The sequence below is a fragment of the Sander lucioperca genome, chromosome 2 (assembly GCF_008315115.2).
Source record: "Sander lucioperca isolate FBNREF2018 chromosome 2, SLUC_FBN_1.2, whole genome shotgun sequence".
NCBI lineage: Eukaryota > Metazoa > Chordata > Actinopteri > Perciformes > Percidae > Sander > Sander lucioperca.
Window position 1 is genome coordinate 21,403,587 of NC_050174.1, and position 13,937 is coordinate 21,417,523.

Genomic DNA, 13,937 nt, shown 5'->3' on the forward strand with positions numbered 1-13,937 from the left:
TGTGTGTGTGTGTGTGTGTGTGTGTGTGTGTGTGTGTGTGTGTGTGTGTGTTCGGTTAGAGGTGAAAGGAGACAGAGTGAAAGAGGGAGAAGCAGAGAAGTTGTGGCTGCTCCTGGTATCTTAATCTGAAGGGTCAGGACCTTAAAAATGGGTCACGGTCTGTCTTTGCCAGGCCTCTGAGCAGCCACTTTGACAAAAATGAGCCCAGACGCAGAATTAGGAGTGGAATAGATGTTATGGTTTACTTACTACAGAGCTGCTGGTGTGCAGCGGACTCCTCCACTGTTGCCTGAACTGACATGAGCAGCAGGACAAAAGAAATTACAGAACATTTGAAAGTCAACATTTGAAAAGGTATAATCCAACCACTGAAGTTGATTTTACCGTGTCCATGGAAACAAATTCCCTGTGCAGAGCCAACAGATCGTCGCCTTGATTTTCACCTCACCGAAGCAATGTGTGAGTAAGAGATTAGAGTTTGGATGGGATTAGAGTTTAATGACACACCATTATGCCAACATGGTAGGAATTACAAACAACATATACAATACAGTAATGGCAAACTAAATGGGACCTGGCAGAAATGAAGTGAAATAAATGTAAAATTATTTTAACAAAGATGAAGCATTCTTAAAAAAGTCGCTTTTTTTGCATGCAAATTTTGGTTTACCCAGCTGTAAGAACCCATGTCAGCATAGACAGTTTCAGGCCTCTCTACAACCAATTTTTTATTTGAAAATTATTCTGCAGTATTTGTATTAGTGGGGAGTGTGTCCTTTACCTGCACCTAATGAATCATGGTGTGTGTACTATCTGCATGAAGACAATATGGATTTGCAATAATATTTTAGGTTGTCCTAAGAATTGTAGGAGAAAGCATGATCTCAATTCTGAGTGGAAAAAAGCAGGATTCTTATTTTGACCAGAATCATGCCGTCCTGATAGCTCGCCAGTTTAAATAGCACAAGTACTTTCTCTTATTTTTCACTATGCGTGCATTGTTACATTCAAAACAAATATGAAACTATCTAAGAAGGTTGCCCTTACAATGGTTAGACAAATGTGTCATAAAAATCACACATCTACATGCTTTACAGCTTATTATGCTCCATTCCATACACCATAATGTTTCTATTTCTGTTCAACAGATTCATTTGATGTTGTATCGTTATTGTTAAAGCCAGAGATACGACAGACAGCAGTCATCTAATGGCGCTTACCCACTGCTAGTACCAGCTCTACTCGGCTCGGCTCAACTCGACTCAGTCGCGGTGCCCCGTCCTCCATTTTCCATTGCAGATTTAGCACTGCCTCATGCGTGAGGCGAGCGTGGCTGGTCGTCATAGCGACGCCACAGGAAACTGCCGTGACCTAATGCGACACACACACAGAATGCCAAAGGTGTGTTGTTTTTGACTATCGGCATGTGGCTGTTGCCACAGCCAGAAGACACATTTAGTTTCAAAAGAAGCTGGAGGCAGCAAAAAAAACACCGCTGGCTAAACTATTTAAAAATGGCGGGTTTGTTCAGGACACCCCCGTCTGTCGCTAGCAATGATGACGCAGTGATTAGTGACGATTCTCGCCGACCAATCAGTAGTCTGCAGGTTTTCACGTCACCTTTTGGTATCGCCTCAGCTCGCTTGGAACCTCGTCGGTGATACTAAAAAAAGTACCTGTTAGCAGGTACCAGGGACTTTTTTTCATAATGGAAAACCAAAAAAAGGCGAGTAGAGTTGAGGCGAGTCGAGCAGATACCATGTAATGGAAAAAAACTGCATACTATCTGCTCTAAAATCCATGGTGACCCATAAACCCCAGATATACAAGTTAGGCAAAAAAAAAGCCTCCCCCTGAAGCCAATAATACTTTTTTATTGTACAAACAACAACACAAAGTGGATATCTACGAGCCCCCAATAGACCATATTATTATAAACCAACATGTTATCGTATTTTGGGAAACTTTTTCACTTTTGGGAGACTGCGCATGGCCAACAAATCATCTGGCACATAACTCCCTGTAAAACCACAACGTGCCGTTTTAACACTGGGTTTTTGTACGTATTAAACAGATAAGATATAACTTGTTAATTACAGTGAGCTTCAGAGATGCTGGTTGGCAGATTTCGGCAACTAACATTTAGACAGAGCGGCAGCTTCATATTTACTATACAGACATGAGAGTGGTATCAATTTTCTCATCTAATTCTTAACAAGAAAGTAAACAATTCTGTTTCCAAAATATCAAAGTATTCCTTAATTCATTGGTAACCTAACCAGTTGAAAAATGTTGCTATGGAACTGTGTTAGAATAGTATAGAAAACACTTTATTGTCCCCTTTATTGTTCCCCTTTATTCTAAAATTGACATAAAATCAACATGAAAACAAACTCAAGATCATAAGATCAACGAAGCATCTTAGGACATAAAGGAAGGACACAGGACTGTGCAGACAATATAACATCCTAAAAAGTTACTGTAAGAATGAAAGTGTTATGTGCAAATGTGCTGGTGTTGCTAGTGCTTGCAGCAGGGCTGGTATAGTCTGTGTCTTTACCTCCTAGTTGTTAACTTTCTACCTATTTTCATAAATAAAAGCCACAGAATTGCAGAAACAAAGGTTCCACTGAACAGCTATTACTTTGAGCTGGCTATCATAATTGGGAAACGACAGGTTCATTTGAAATAAGAAGCTGGCTTTTGAGAAGCTGTTTTATGAGACAGCAAACAGGGCAGTTGGTGCTGAAAACATACTCAACCTGAATCAGCTTTGATATTAATCACAACATAAAAAAACCTCCAAAAATCTTATATGTATGATATAAAGTATCATCTGTACCCAGAAACTTCAGCTAATTGTTTATCGGCAGCCGGTTCTGGTTCTGTTATAGTTAAAAGCGGTTAAAAACTCTGTGTAGTTGCATTAAATAGTAGACACCATAAATTGGTGTTTAAAAATGTGTTGGTGTTTAAAAATGTTTGAAGCTCAACATTTCATTGGGGAAGGACCCTCAGAACCCCTGCTTAATATGTGTCCCCCCCAAAGGTCCATTCTGAGCTAGGAAAATCCTGCTTTAGTAACCTGCAAATGTGCAAATACTTGGGTTTTACAGTGCACATTTACAATATTACAAATGTTAGTCGTGATGCTGCCATCTATGACTGATAGCTAGCTTACCTGCATCCACTCACCTGACTCAACTCTTCTCCAGACTTGCACCTTAAGCATTTTCGTACAGTAGCACAAATAAAAGGGACACTGTCACTTCCAGTAAATAAAATGAAATTGTAATCGTTTCCCAAATCTTAGTACAACTCAAGTTAAATGCAAAGCAGAGAAATATAGATGTCTTAACAGAAATGCACTACAATTGCCGTATGACTAAATGTAACTCACCCTGCTTTTTCCTCCCTCTGTCTCCTCATGCAGCAATAGAGACTGAGAGCACGAGTTCAGGGGAGGACCTGCTTGTCCCCAGCCCCCCCTCACCTCCGCCTCCACCGCGCATCTACAAGCCCTGCTTTGTATGTCAGGACAAATCTTCAGGATACCACTATGGAGTCAGTGCCTGTGAGGGCTGCAAGGTAGGCAGCTAAACATATGAGTGAGCTAAACTTACACCGACACTACACAGACTACAGCCCTCATTCTGGCTAACCGGGCCGTGCATGTGAACAGATGCAGGCCGCAGCTAGAAACCCCCGAATGAAAAATAGCTACGTGAGACTACTGAGTGTTTGCATAACGTGTTAGCGAGGAGGTCACAACCTTTGCACCTCTCTTGGATCTGTAAGCCTCTTTGCTTCGTCTAATCCTACACGCACGCACGCACGCACACGCACACACACGCACATACAACTAAACTGTGTATTTGTGTGTGGGTTTTTGTTTGCTTGTCGTCAAGTTAATGCCCTGACGGATGCACTGACCTGCTACCAGCTGACCATCAACAATAAATAGCACGCTCCTCAAGTGTTTGCAGTAGTGATCATCGGGGTTTTTTTCCCGATACCAGTGCTGAAACGATACTTTTAAAACGATGCCGGTGGTGCGAGGTGCAATTGAACGTGCCATTAGGTCCCGCCAGTCTTGTTTCTCCGACAACTCTGACTACGGCAGTGGCCCGGGTGTTTCAAAGTGGAGAAAGTCTACACTGTGTCTTTAGCTGCAGGCTGTTGTACGTCCTGCTGTTGGAATCCTTAAAAAATGAAATACAGCCACACGTTAGACCGTTTGTGATGATAGTAGTTGATAGTGCAGTTTTGGTCCTAATACAATACAAGGTTGTCCCTGTTTCTACTGGAGGTTAAAACAACAGCACCTCCAAATGTTCACAATGCTGTGCGGTACTCTGTTCCCCTGCTTCTGTATTTCGGTCATTGCCTCCATTTCTTCTGTGCCAGGGTTTCTTTCGGAGGAGCATCCAGAAGAACATGGTGTACACGTGTCACCGAGACAAAGTCTGTGTCATAAACAAGGTGACGAGGAACCGGTGTCAGTCCTGTCGACTGCAGAAATGCCTCGAGGTTGGCATGTCCAAGGAGTGTGAGTACAGTATGTAGATGCAGTGCCATTCTGAGTGTGGAGTAAAGAACTGATAGACCGATTCATTGGGCCGATTAATGCCATTTTGAGACAATCAGCATCGCCTGATGCCTGCGCTCATGAGGCAAAAAAATGACTTCAACCAGCTAAACTAGCTTACAGGAATCGAGAAATTATTGTATGGGAGTCACCAGCCCCCATTCCTACTCCCGACCAGTAAAACATTTATCAGATTTGTTATTTGGTATGGTTGTGGAAAGGTAAGTAAGAATGTGTAAGTGTGAAGCCTTTAAAGGGCCGCCCAAACAACAACGGAATGTTTTGAAAATGGTTTTCCTTTGCGTTTTTCAAAACTATGCTGCAAGTTACGGCCCACAACTTAACGCACCCTAAACATAGACAATGCAGACAATAACAGTACAAAATAAAAATTCATGTAAATTCAGCAATTTTGTATTTCATGAAATGGGCATTATATATCGGCCATCTGCCACCCTGCTCTCTAAACATTGGCATCGGCCATGGAAAAATCCATATTGGTCGACCACTAGAGCAAAGTGTGGGAAAGGGTGAGCTTCGAAAGGCACTTTTCTGCAAAGGGTTAATGTTTGTTAATGTTTTAAATTGCTTTTTAGTCATAGCAATAATAAAGCAGAGCACAGCACACTAAGTGACTTCTATAACTCAAGCAAGAGATGCAATACAGCCGTATTGCAAGCTCAGTGCTCCTCTCAGGCAGCACAGCAAGGTGTTTTAACCTCCATATTTGTCTCCCTCTGGTGGCCTTTCGTAGTTGACACACGCCTCACAAAGCCACCACCATTAACTTAGAAGAACCAGTGTCTTGCAACACTGTAACATCTGCTTTTTCAAATCTTAAAGGGGTTCTCCAGAGATGTACTGTTGTGCTTCCATATACTTGCAGGATTACACAAGAATGGTCAAATTGATTGCTGCAATGAAATATCTGAAATTGCAGTCCCTGGTATCTAAAGCATATATATATATATATATATATATATATATATATGTGTATATATATACGTGTGTCAGGCTCTAAAAGTGCTGCATTCTTCATTTCCCATAGAATTACCTCAATGCCTGGTAAATGCCAATGTCTTTCAGTTCCACAAAGTACAGGCCAGTGGGAAGCTGTGACATTTGAACAACTTTGAAAAACGTTGAAAGAGCAGCCTCGTTGTCCTTGATTTAAGATGTCAATGCGAGCTGCTGCATAAACCTCTGAGCTAAATCTTCCAATCTTTACCCCCACCATCAGTGGTGCGAAATGACAGAATGAAGAAGAAGAAGGAGGAGAAGAGGCAGGGAGAGACAGAGATCTACGTCCTGTCAGCCGACACAGAGCAGATGATTGAACGAGTCCGCCGGGCCCATATGGACACATTTCCCTCCCTCTGTCAGCTGGGAAAATACACCACGGTACACACACCAACACCAACAAGCTTATTTTAATTTTTTAAAAAGCAGATGAAAATATTCTTAATAACGCACACCTAAAAAAACAAATCAAACATACTGGTAAAGCCAATGCTCTGAATGTGTTTTCTTCAGCTTTTTAGAAAAAAAAAATTCATTTTTTATTCTTTACCTGACCCCAGAGCAATAGCTCAGAGCACCGTGTCCCTCTGGACGTCAGTCTTTGGGACAAGTTCAGCGAATTGTCCACCAAATGCATCATTAAGACAGTGGAGTTCGCCAAGCATCTCCCTGGTTTCACAACCTTAACCATTGCTGATCAGATCACCCTGCTCAAATCGGCCTGCCTCGACATACTGGTGAGTTCATCACTTTTGTCGCACATAAACACACCCGTAAGAGTTAAAAACGTTACACGAAACGATTCCTCAACAAAGACAAATCCTCCACATTTGGAAATACACAGTTGCAGTACGGCTGAAAGTTGTGTATAAAAAGGGTTGTTTTCTTCTGCCTTCGGCCAACGTATCCCCTTTTCTTAGATTCTAAGGATCTGCACCCGCTACACCCCAGACCAGGACACCATGACCTTCTCTGACGGTTTGACTCTGAACCGCACCCAGATGCACAACGCCGGGTTCGGACCCCTCACAGACCTGGTGTTCTCCTTTGCCAACCAGCTGCTTCCGCTGGAGATGGACGACGCAGAGACGGGATTACTCAGCGCCATCTGCCTCCTCTGTGGAGGTACTGCACTCGATTTCTCAGGAATATCAAAATGAAATAATCAATAAAAGAAAATCATCAAAGAATGCAGAGTTGCTTTAGTGTTAGTGCTGTGGTGGAAGAAATGTGTAAGGACAGATATTATTTTTGCCTTCTTGATCCCACATTCACATAGAGATGATGGGTATCGTAGGGCTGTACAGAGTAATGTTCTTTGTTGGCTACTTACTGTAAACGTTTAATGTGTGTGTGTGTGTGTGTGTGTGTGTGTGTGTGTGTGTGTGTGTGTGTGTGTGTGTGTGTGTGTGTAGATCGTCAGGATCTGGAGGAATCAGAGAAGGTGGATGTTCTTCAGGAGCCGATGCTTGAAGCCTTGAAGGTTTGACACCTACTTATTGTTATAGTACTATTGTTACTAACAGAATAGTATTGCATTTTTATTCCAGAAGAAGACATCCTTCAGTTCCAATACAAAAACAAGTACTACTTATAGAAAGCAACGTGTAATACGTAACTGAAGGCTTTGGTTACTATTAGTGACTATATGTTTTACACGTTTCTGAGACTGTGTAATGTTCCATCTGATGATCATAAATGACCTGTAACAGCAAACGAGACTAACAATGAAAAGAACTCTAGTTTTATATAGTTTTTATTAATGCCTCTGCCACAAAATGATTTACGGCAGGTAGACAGCGCTACGGAGCACACGTTCTGAAGGGTCACAGATTTCGGCTGAACACGAGTAAATGTTCCAATTAATGATCCAGGCAGCACATTCTCGTCTCCCTCCTTCATTTTACAGTCGAATGGTGGCTAGAACGGCTCCGGGTCAAACGTCAATATGGAATGGATTAATCTGCGTTATTTCTTCTCAGATTAATTAATCAAAATTAACGTGTTATTTTGACAGCCCTAATTTTAATGTTATTTTAGAAGTTATCTGCTGTAGTTATGGCTGATACTGGGGCAGGGCCATCACAGAAAAAAAGAAAATTAATCAAAGAACAACTAAAAGCTGAAAGGGAAAGTGAAAGACGACAGCAAAACCGAGTCATTCTCGGTCGGACTTTCAACAGATGGAGACAATTACGGTATTGTAAATGATTCAAAAACATCCCATAAAATAACTTTAGATTGCGCGATCTGGTTGTACGTCAATAGCCAACATTAAATAACGTCGCCTTTCCATTTAGCGCAGACATTTTATTCCTTTTAGTCCATGTTTGTGTTGGCCTACTATTTTCTTTTCTCTTGTCCCCCTGTACTTGTGTAAAGCGTCCGTGAGTTTCATGAAATGCGCTATATTAATCTATGTTATTATTACGTTGGTTGCTACTGCAATTTCTTAATGCTTTGCCTCGTGACACAGTGACAGTGATACCCGGTTAAAGGATAAGGCTGCAGTATTCTATAATCTATATATATATACGGTATATATATATATATATATATATATATATATATATATATGGTTCTTATTGTCAACAAATGTTAGTCTGTCTCCCTAATTTCTTCTTTTTGACTTCCCTACCATGTCTGTTTCACTCAGCACAAAGCCTATTTGTTTTAACTAAAGCTGTCTTTGAAAATAGATTTATAGTTCATTATACAGGGCTTAAAAAGGCTCAGTAATACATCTGGTCACTTTTATTTTCATTTTTGCAAACCCTCTCAAACAGGATTGAATTTTGCTATTGTTTGGTACATTTGTCAGGGTCCGATTACTACACATTTGATGCTCTAGTGAGTATTTGGGGAAGCGGAATGGTGTATATGGGATTGAGTCAAAATAAACTACAGTGTGCATGTCACCCAGTGCAAAAGCGGGCTCATTGATGTGTTTTTAGTAGTGGTTGGACAACAATGGAGCTCTGTAGCAAAGAGGAATATCAAATCATAACAGACGTTATCTCAGGACACTTTACAGATAGAGTAGGTCTAGACCACACTCTATAATTTACAAAGACCCAGCAAATCACCCCTAAGAGCAAGCATTTGGTGCGACAGTGGTGAGGTAAAACTTCCTTTTAACAGGCCTAAACCTCAGACAGACCCTGGCTCTTGGTGGGCAGTCTTAACGGGTTGGGGAAGAGGGAGATACAGAAATATGACTCATATTAATTATAACAGTGGGTATAAGAGAATGACATGATTAACAGTGGCTGTTATTGTAACACTAAAGATAATAGATCTATGACTAGTAATAATAGTTGTAGCAGTGCAGGGCGTTAAGCAGGACCTCGGCACCAGCTGCAACCACGATCCAGAGAAATCTGTAAGACGAGAAAGCCATTCCTTACTAAAAGCTTTATCACCGAGGAGAGTTTAAAGCTTAAAGTGCTCATATTATGCTTTTTTGCTTTTCCCCTTTCCTTTATTGTGTTATATATCTTTTTTTGTGCATGTTATAGGTTTACAAAGTGAAAAAAGACCAAAGTCCACCCCAAAGGCACTTACCATCTCCAACAGAAAACACTGTTCACAAACTGCTCCAAACAGCTCTATTGTAGTCCAGCCTTTACTTCCATGACGAACGTGCGTCACGCCTAGCTGCTAGCATGGCACGACCTCATGCTCTGCAACGGACTAGCTAGCAGTGCTTACCTAGCTACTGCGCATGTGCGACTCCCAACAAAGATGAGATAGAAGTGTGATGCCTCACTCTGTAGCTAAAACAGAGAGCTCAACACACAGGGTGAAAAGAGGAGCTGCAGCAATGTGCAGTACAACAAATATATGGTGTTTTCTGAAAATTAAACCACATAAACCTATTCTGGTACAACTTCTACATACAATTATGAACCTGAAAATGAGCATAATATGAGCACTTTAATATTTAATGTGGAGACATGCCTCCCAAACTGAAACTGGAAACTAGTTTAACAGGAGAAGAGCCTGATAGCTGAAGACTCTGGCTCCCATTCTGCTTTTGGAGAATGTAGGAACCACAAGTAACCCTACATTCTGGGAGCGCAGTGTTCTAGTGGGGCAATAGAGTACTATGAGCTCTTCAAGATATGATGGGGCCTGACCATTTAGAGCGTTGTAGGTCAGGAGAGGATTTTAAATTAAATTCTGGATTACAGTGCAGAGAAGCTAATACGGGAGAAATATGATAACTTTTCCTAGTTCCTGTCAGTACACGTGCTGCAGCATTCTGAATCAACTGGAGAGTTTTAAGGGACTTATTGGGGCAGCATAATAATAAGGAATTACAATAGTCCAGCCTCGAAGTAACTAATGCATGGACTAGTTTTTCTGCATTGTTTTGAGGCAGGATGCACCTAATTTTTTTTGTGGGCTTTAAAGGGTATATCCTGATCAAAGATAACTCTTGAGATTGGTGGTGCTGGAGTCCAGGCAACGGCAACTAATTAGTTTCACATTGCTTGATCGATGGATATAATTGGGTATCATTACATAACAGTCAAAGTTGATAAAGGGCCCTGTTTTAATGATCTAAGCGCACGGCGTGAAGCGCATGGCCAGGTGCGTTTAGGGCGTGTCCAAATCCACTTTTGCTAGTTTGAGAGGGGAAAAAGGGTCAGAGCGCCGGGCGCATGGTTCAAAAGGGTTGTACTTAGTGTCTTCATTAATTCATAGGTGTATTTTGGGCGTAACATGCAATAAACCAATCAGTGTCATCTCCCATTCCCTTTAAAAGCCAGGCACGTTTGGACCTTGGCGCATTGCTATTATGATGGCAGATTTGCACCGTAATATTTTTATTTGCAATCTTTTGCATGTTTGTGTGCTGCTGCGCTTCCCTGTGTGTGTGTGTAACAAGCATAGTGTGCACGCGCTGTGCACGACCCTAGGCACATTTTACCAAATTCGCTGTTAAAATAACAATGAAATGCTGTGCTATTGACTTTAGACCAGGTTTTTGTTGGTCAATGGCACGATCACTTCCCGCTGCCTCAAGATAGCAATACGCCAATAATTCACCTGAACACACCTCCCTGTAAGACCAGCATGCCCATTGCACCAAAGATGGGTGCAGGTGCATTTGCTATTTAAACGATGTGGGCGCTGGACGGGAAATTGACAACTGCGTCTGTCTTAAACTAGCAAAGACAGGTGCAAGATAGGGCCCTAATAATATTGCCTAAAGGAAGCATATACTGTGTAAGGTAAACAGAATTGGTCCAAGCACAGAGCCTTGTGGAACACCATGGATAACTTTAGCTTGCATTGAGGATTCGCTAGAATTGAAATTTAAAAATAAAAAGATAGGCTACCAGTCACAAAAGTGAAACAAATAGGTTGTCACATTGAGAATGGTTGCTCACGCTCCTGTCCGCTCATATTTACCCGCATGAATCCCAATAACCAGGCCTACACATTTACTGCAAATACTGTACCTATCATCATTCTTAAGTTTCAAACATGTTGAATTAAAATCATCTGGCTAAAAATGTCTCATATACCTTTTTCTTGAACGACAGGCGTCTGTTTTGGGAGTTAATATGCTGGTTATGAACGACCAAATGAAGTGTCCCTTTAAATGTTGCTGGCGCAAGGAATTGTGTGACAGCATTCTTCTCCTTTCCTTTAGTAAAGGGTGGTCCAGTGTATCCTATACTAAATGAGATAATAAAGGAAGCATTGAAACATCTTTCCTTATCATTCAGAGAATTCGACCAGCTCCTATCATGGCGGCCGCTTGAATACTTCCGGGTCATTTCACTCAGTTAACGCAAAAAGGACTATTGGAACACAGCCACAGACTAAATACACTAGGAAGGGAAGGATTACATTACATTACATGTCATTTAGCTGACGCTTTTATCCAAAGCGACTTACAATTGCTACATATGTCAGAGGCCACACGCCTCTGGAGCAACTATGGGTTAAGTGTCTTGCTCAGCGACACATTGGTTGATGTATCGCAGTGGGAATCGAACCCAGGTCTCCCACATAATAATAATAATTGATATACTGATTTATATTATATACATAAATATAAACAAATTATGTTCCTTTATGTCTTTTTGTGTGCATAGATCTATGTGAGGAGGAGGAGGCCTGATAAACCCTGTATGTTCCCCAAGATACTGATGAAGATTACTGACCTCAGGAGCATCAGTGTGAAGGGTGAGACACACATACATACACACACACACACACTGGCGATTTTACTTGCGTGCAGTGGCGGTGCCAGAGATTTTCTTTTGCTGGTACTATGGGGTTGCTCGACTTTTTAGTGAGGGTGCTTTCAAATTTAGGGTTTCCTATGGGGTGGTTCTGGCTCGGAGGAAGAATGGTCGCCCCATACCCACGAGGTTGGCGGGTCAATCCCAGGCTCCTCCGGCCACGTTCAAATTCATGGAACAGCTAGAGACTCAGTTGTTTATGACCGTATTACAAACGGCTCTGAGATGGCGGTGTAAACCGCGGCCTGTCCTGTCTCCTGCACGCTCCAGAGAGAGAGAGAGGACTGACGTTACACAAGTAGTTCTGTCTCCTGTTGTATTGGTTTGCCCTCTTGTGGACATAATGCGCAAAAAATAGATATTCTAATATATTCGAACCTCTGTGGTTTTTTAAAACGAATATTCAAACCCTACACCTTGGACTTAGCCCAGGTCCACCTACGTAATGACATAATCTCTTATCCTGAACTTGTTCTCTCTGCTTTTTTTTCTTTTTCTTTCATAGGAGCAGAGCGAGTGATCACGCTGAAAATGGAGATACCTGGCTCCATGCCTCCCCTCATCCAGGAAATGCTGGAGAACTCTGAGGGACTGGAGGGGCACGGAGCCGGGGGAGGGAAAGGGGGAGGCGGAGGAGGAAAAAGTAGAGGAGGTGGCAGAGAAGAGGATGAAACAGAGGTCGGAAGCTGTCGTCCAAGTCCGTCTCCCAAATCAGTTCGCTCTCGCAGCCCGAGCCCCGTGCCCTGCTCGCCCTCTTCTTCTTCCTCGTCTTCCTCCCCCACCACCTGAAGTCCTACACGCAGCACCTATGCTCCACACAGCACCCCCTCCTCCCCCCACCGCACGGCGTGGTACTGCCAGAACACCATCCACACAGCAGACTGAAAGAACTGCACCTCATAACAGATGATCGGGAAGACAAAAAGTCTGAATGTCTGAATGTGAGCCCATAAACTCTCTGGGTTACTAGGGACATGTTTGGTCCATGACATTAATAAAACCGTACAGTATGTGTGCCAGGAGCGAGGCAACAGTGAATTTCTAGGTGGTGTGAGGTTGAATGAAAGCAGGTAAACTACGCTGTGAGGACTTGATTTGTTGTTCAGACGTCATGGTTTTACATTAAATTCAACAACAACAAAAAACATTTCACATGCCTGAAAGGTTAATTATATGCAGACTGTGTGAACCTAAATGAAGAAGTATGGAGATTCTGAAATGTGGACGGACTGATGAAGAGGATTCCTCTTAAATCACACATCTTCTCCCTTATGAAAAGTCATGTATAGTACGCAGAATCAGTACGTGTAATATATTGTATATAAAAAAGGCTGTGAAAGAAGTTATGTCGGAGTAAGGGGGACTTATACAATAAGATATTTTCTTAAATGTACATGTGTGTGTATGTACTGTATTTACCCAACACAATATACCTAACACAATATATACCCACCCCCCCACACCCACCACCCCTCCCCTCACAGACACATCAGGGGAAATATTAATCCATGACTTAATTTTCTTCCACTGGAATCAAAAATGTAAATGTAAATTTGGAGACTTTCTATCATTTTAGGCAAATGCATAAATGTATTTCTCTGTGTCGCTTTGCATCATCATCCGTAGAAATGTATTTAGTTTTTTTCCATGAATGATGGAGTTTAAGCCACTCAAATGACTTCACTTATGAAACATAAGACCTTTTCATTTTAAAGTAATTACAATGTCTGCCCGCTGGTGGACAAACTGTGATACCAGAAGTAGGGCTGCTGGATTATGGAAAAAAAAATCATAATCACGATTATTTTGAACAAAATTGAAGTCCCGATTATGTAACACAATTAGGTATCGACTTTTGGAAAGATGTTGCATTTATTGAGGTTAAAAAACAGTGAAACAGTTAAACAAATCAAAAGTGAAAACACCTTGAACTCTGACATTTCCCTTAATACTTTTCCCGTTTAACTTTTTTTTTTTTTCTCATTCAGAAGACAAGACAAAACAGTTTACTTGCAAAAATGTAACGTGCAAAGTAATTTTTTCTCCATTACTGTTTATGTGATCGT

General features: G+C 41.6%; 1 protein-coding gene across 2 annotated transcripts in view; it reads left to right on the forward strand.

Moving 5' to 3' along the window:
* Positions 1–13,652, forward strand: part of LOC116045009 (retinoic acid receptor alpha-B-like) — a 28,051-nt gene extending 14,399 nt beyond the window's left edge. The window contains exons 2-9 of one of the 2 annotated variants that reach the window (XM_031292506.2): positions 3,434–3,588; positions 4,408–4,549; positions 5,829–5,989; positions 6,169–6,345; positions 6,529–6,733; positions 7,024–7,091; positions 11,722–11,812; positions 12,377–13,652. In XM_031292506.2, coding sequence (XP_031148366.1) covers positions 3,434–3,588; positions 4,408–4,549; positions 5,829–5,989; positions 6,169–6,345; positions 6,529–6,733; positions 7,024–7,091; positions 11,722–11,812; positions 12,377–12,660 — 1,283 coding nt within the window. In that variant the 3' untranslated portion in view covers positions 12,661–13,652. The remainder of the gene's footprint in view (positions 1–3,433; positions 3,589–4,407; positions 4,550–5,828; positions 5,990–6,168; positions 6,346–6,528; positions 6,734–7,023; positions 7,092–11,721; positions 11,813–12,376) is intronic. The other variant, XM_031292507.2, reaches the window with a different exon arrangement.
* Positions 13,653–13,937: the final 285 nt, after the last annotated feature.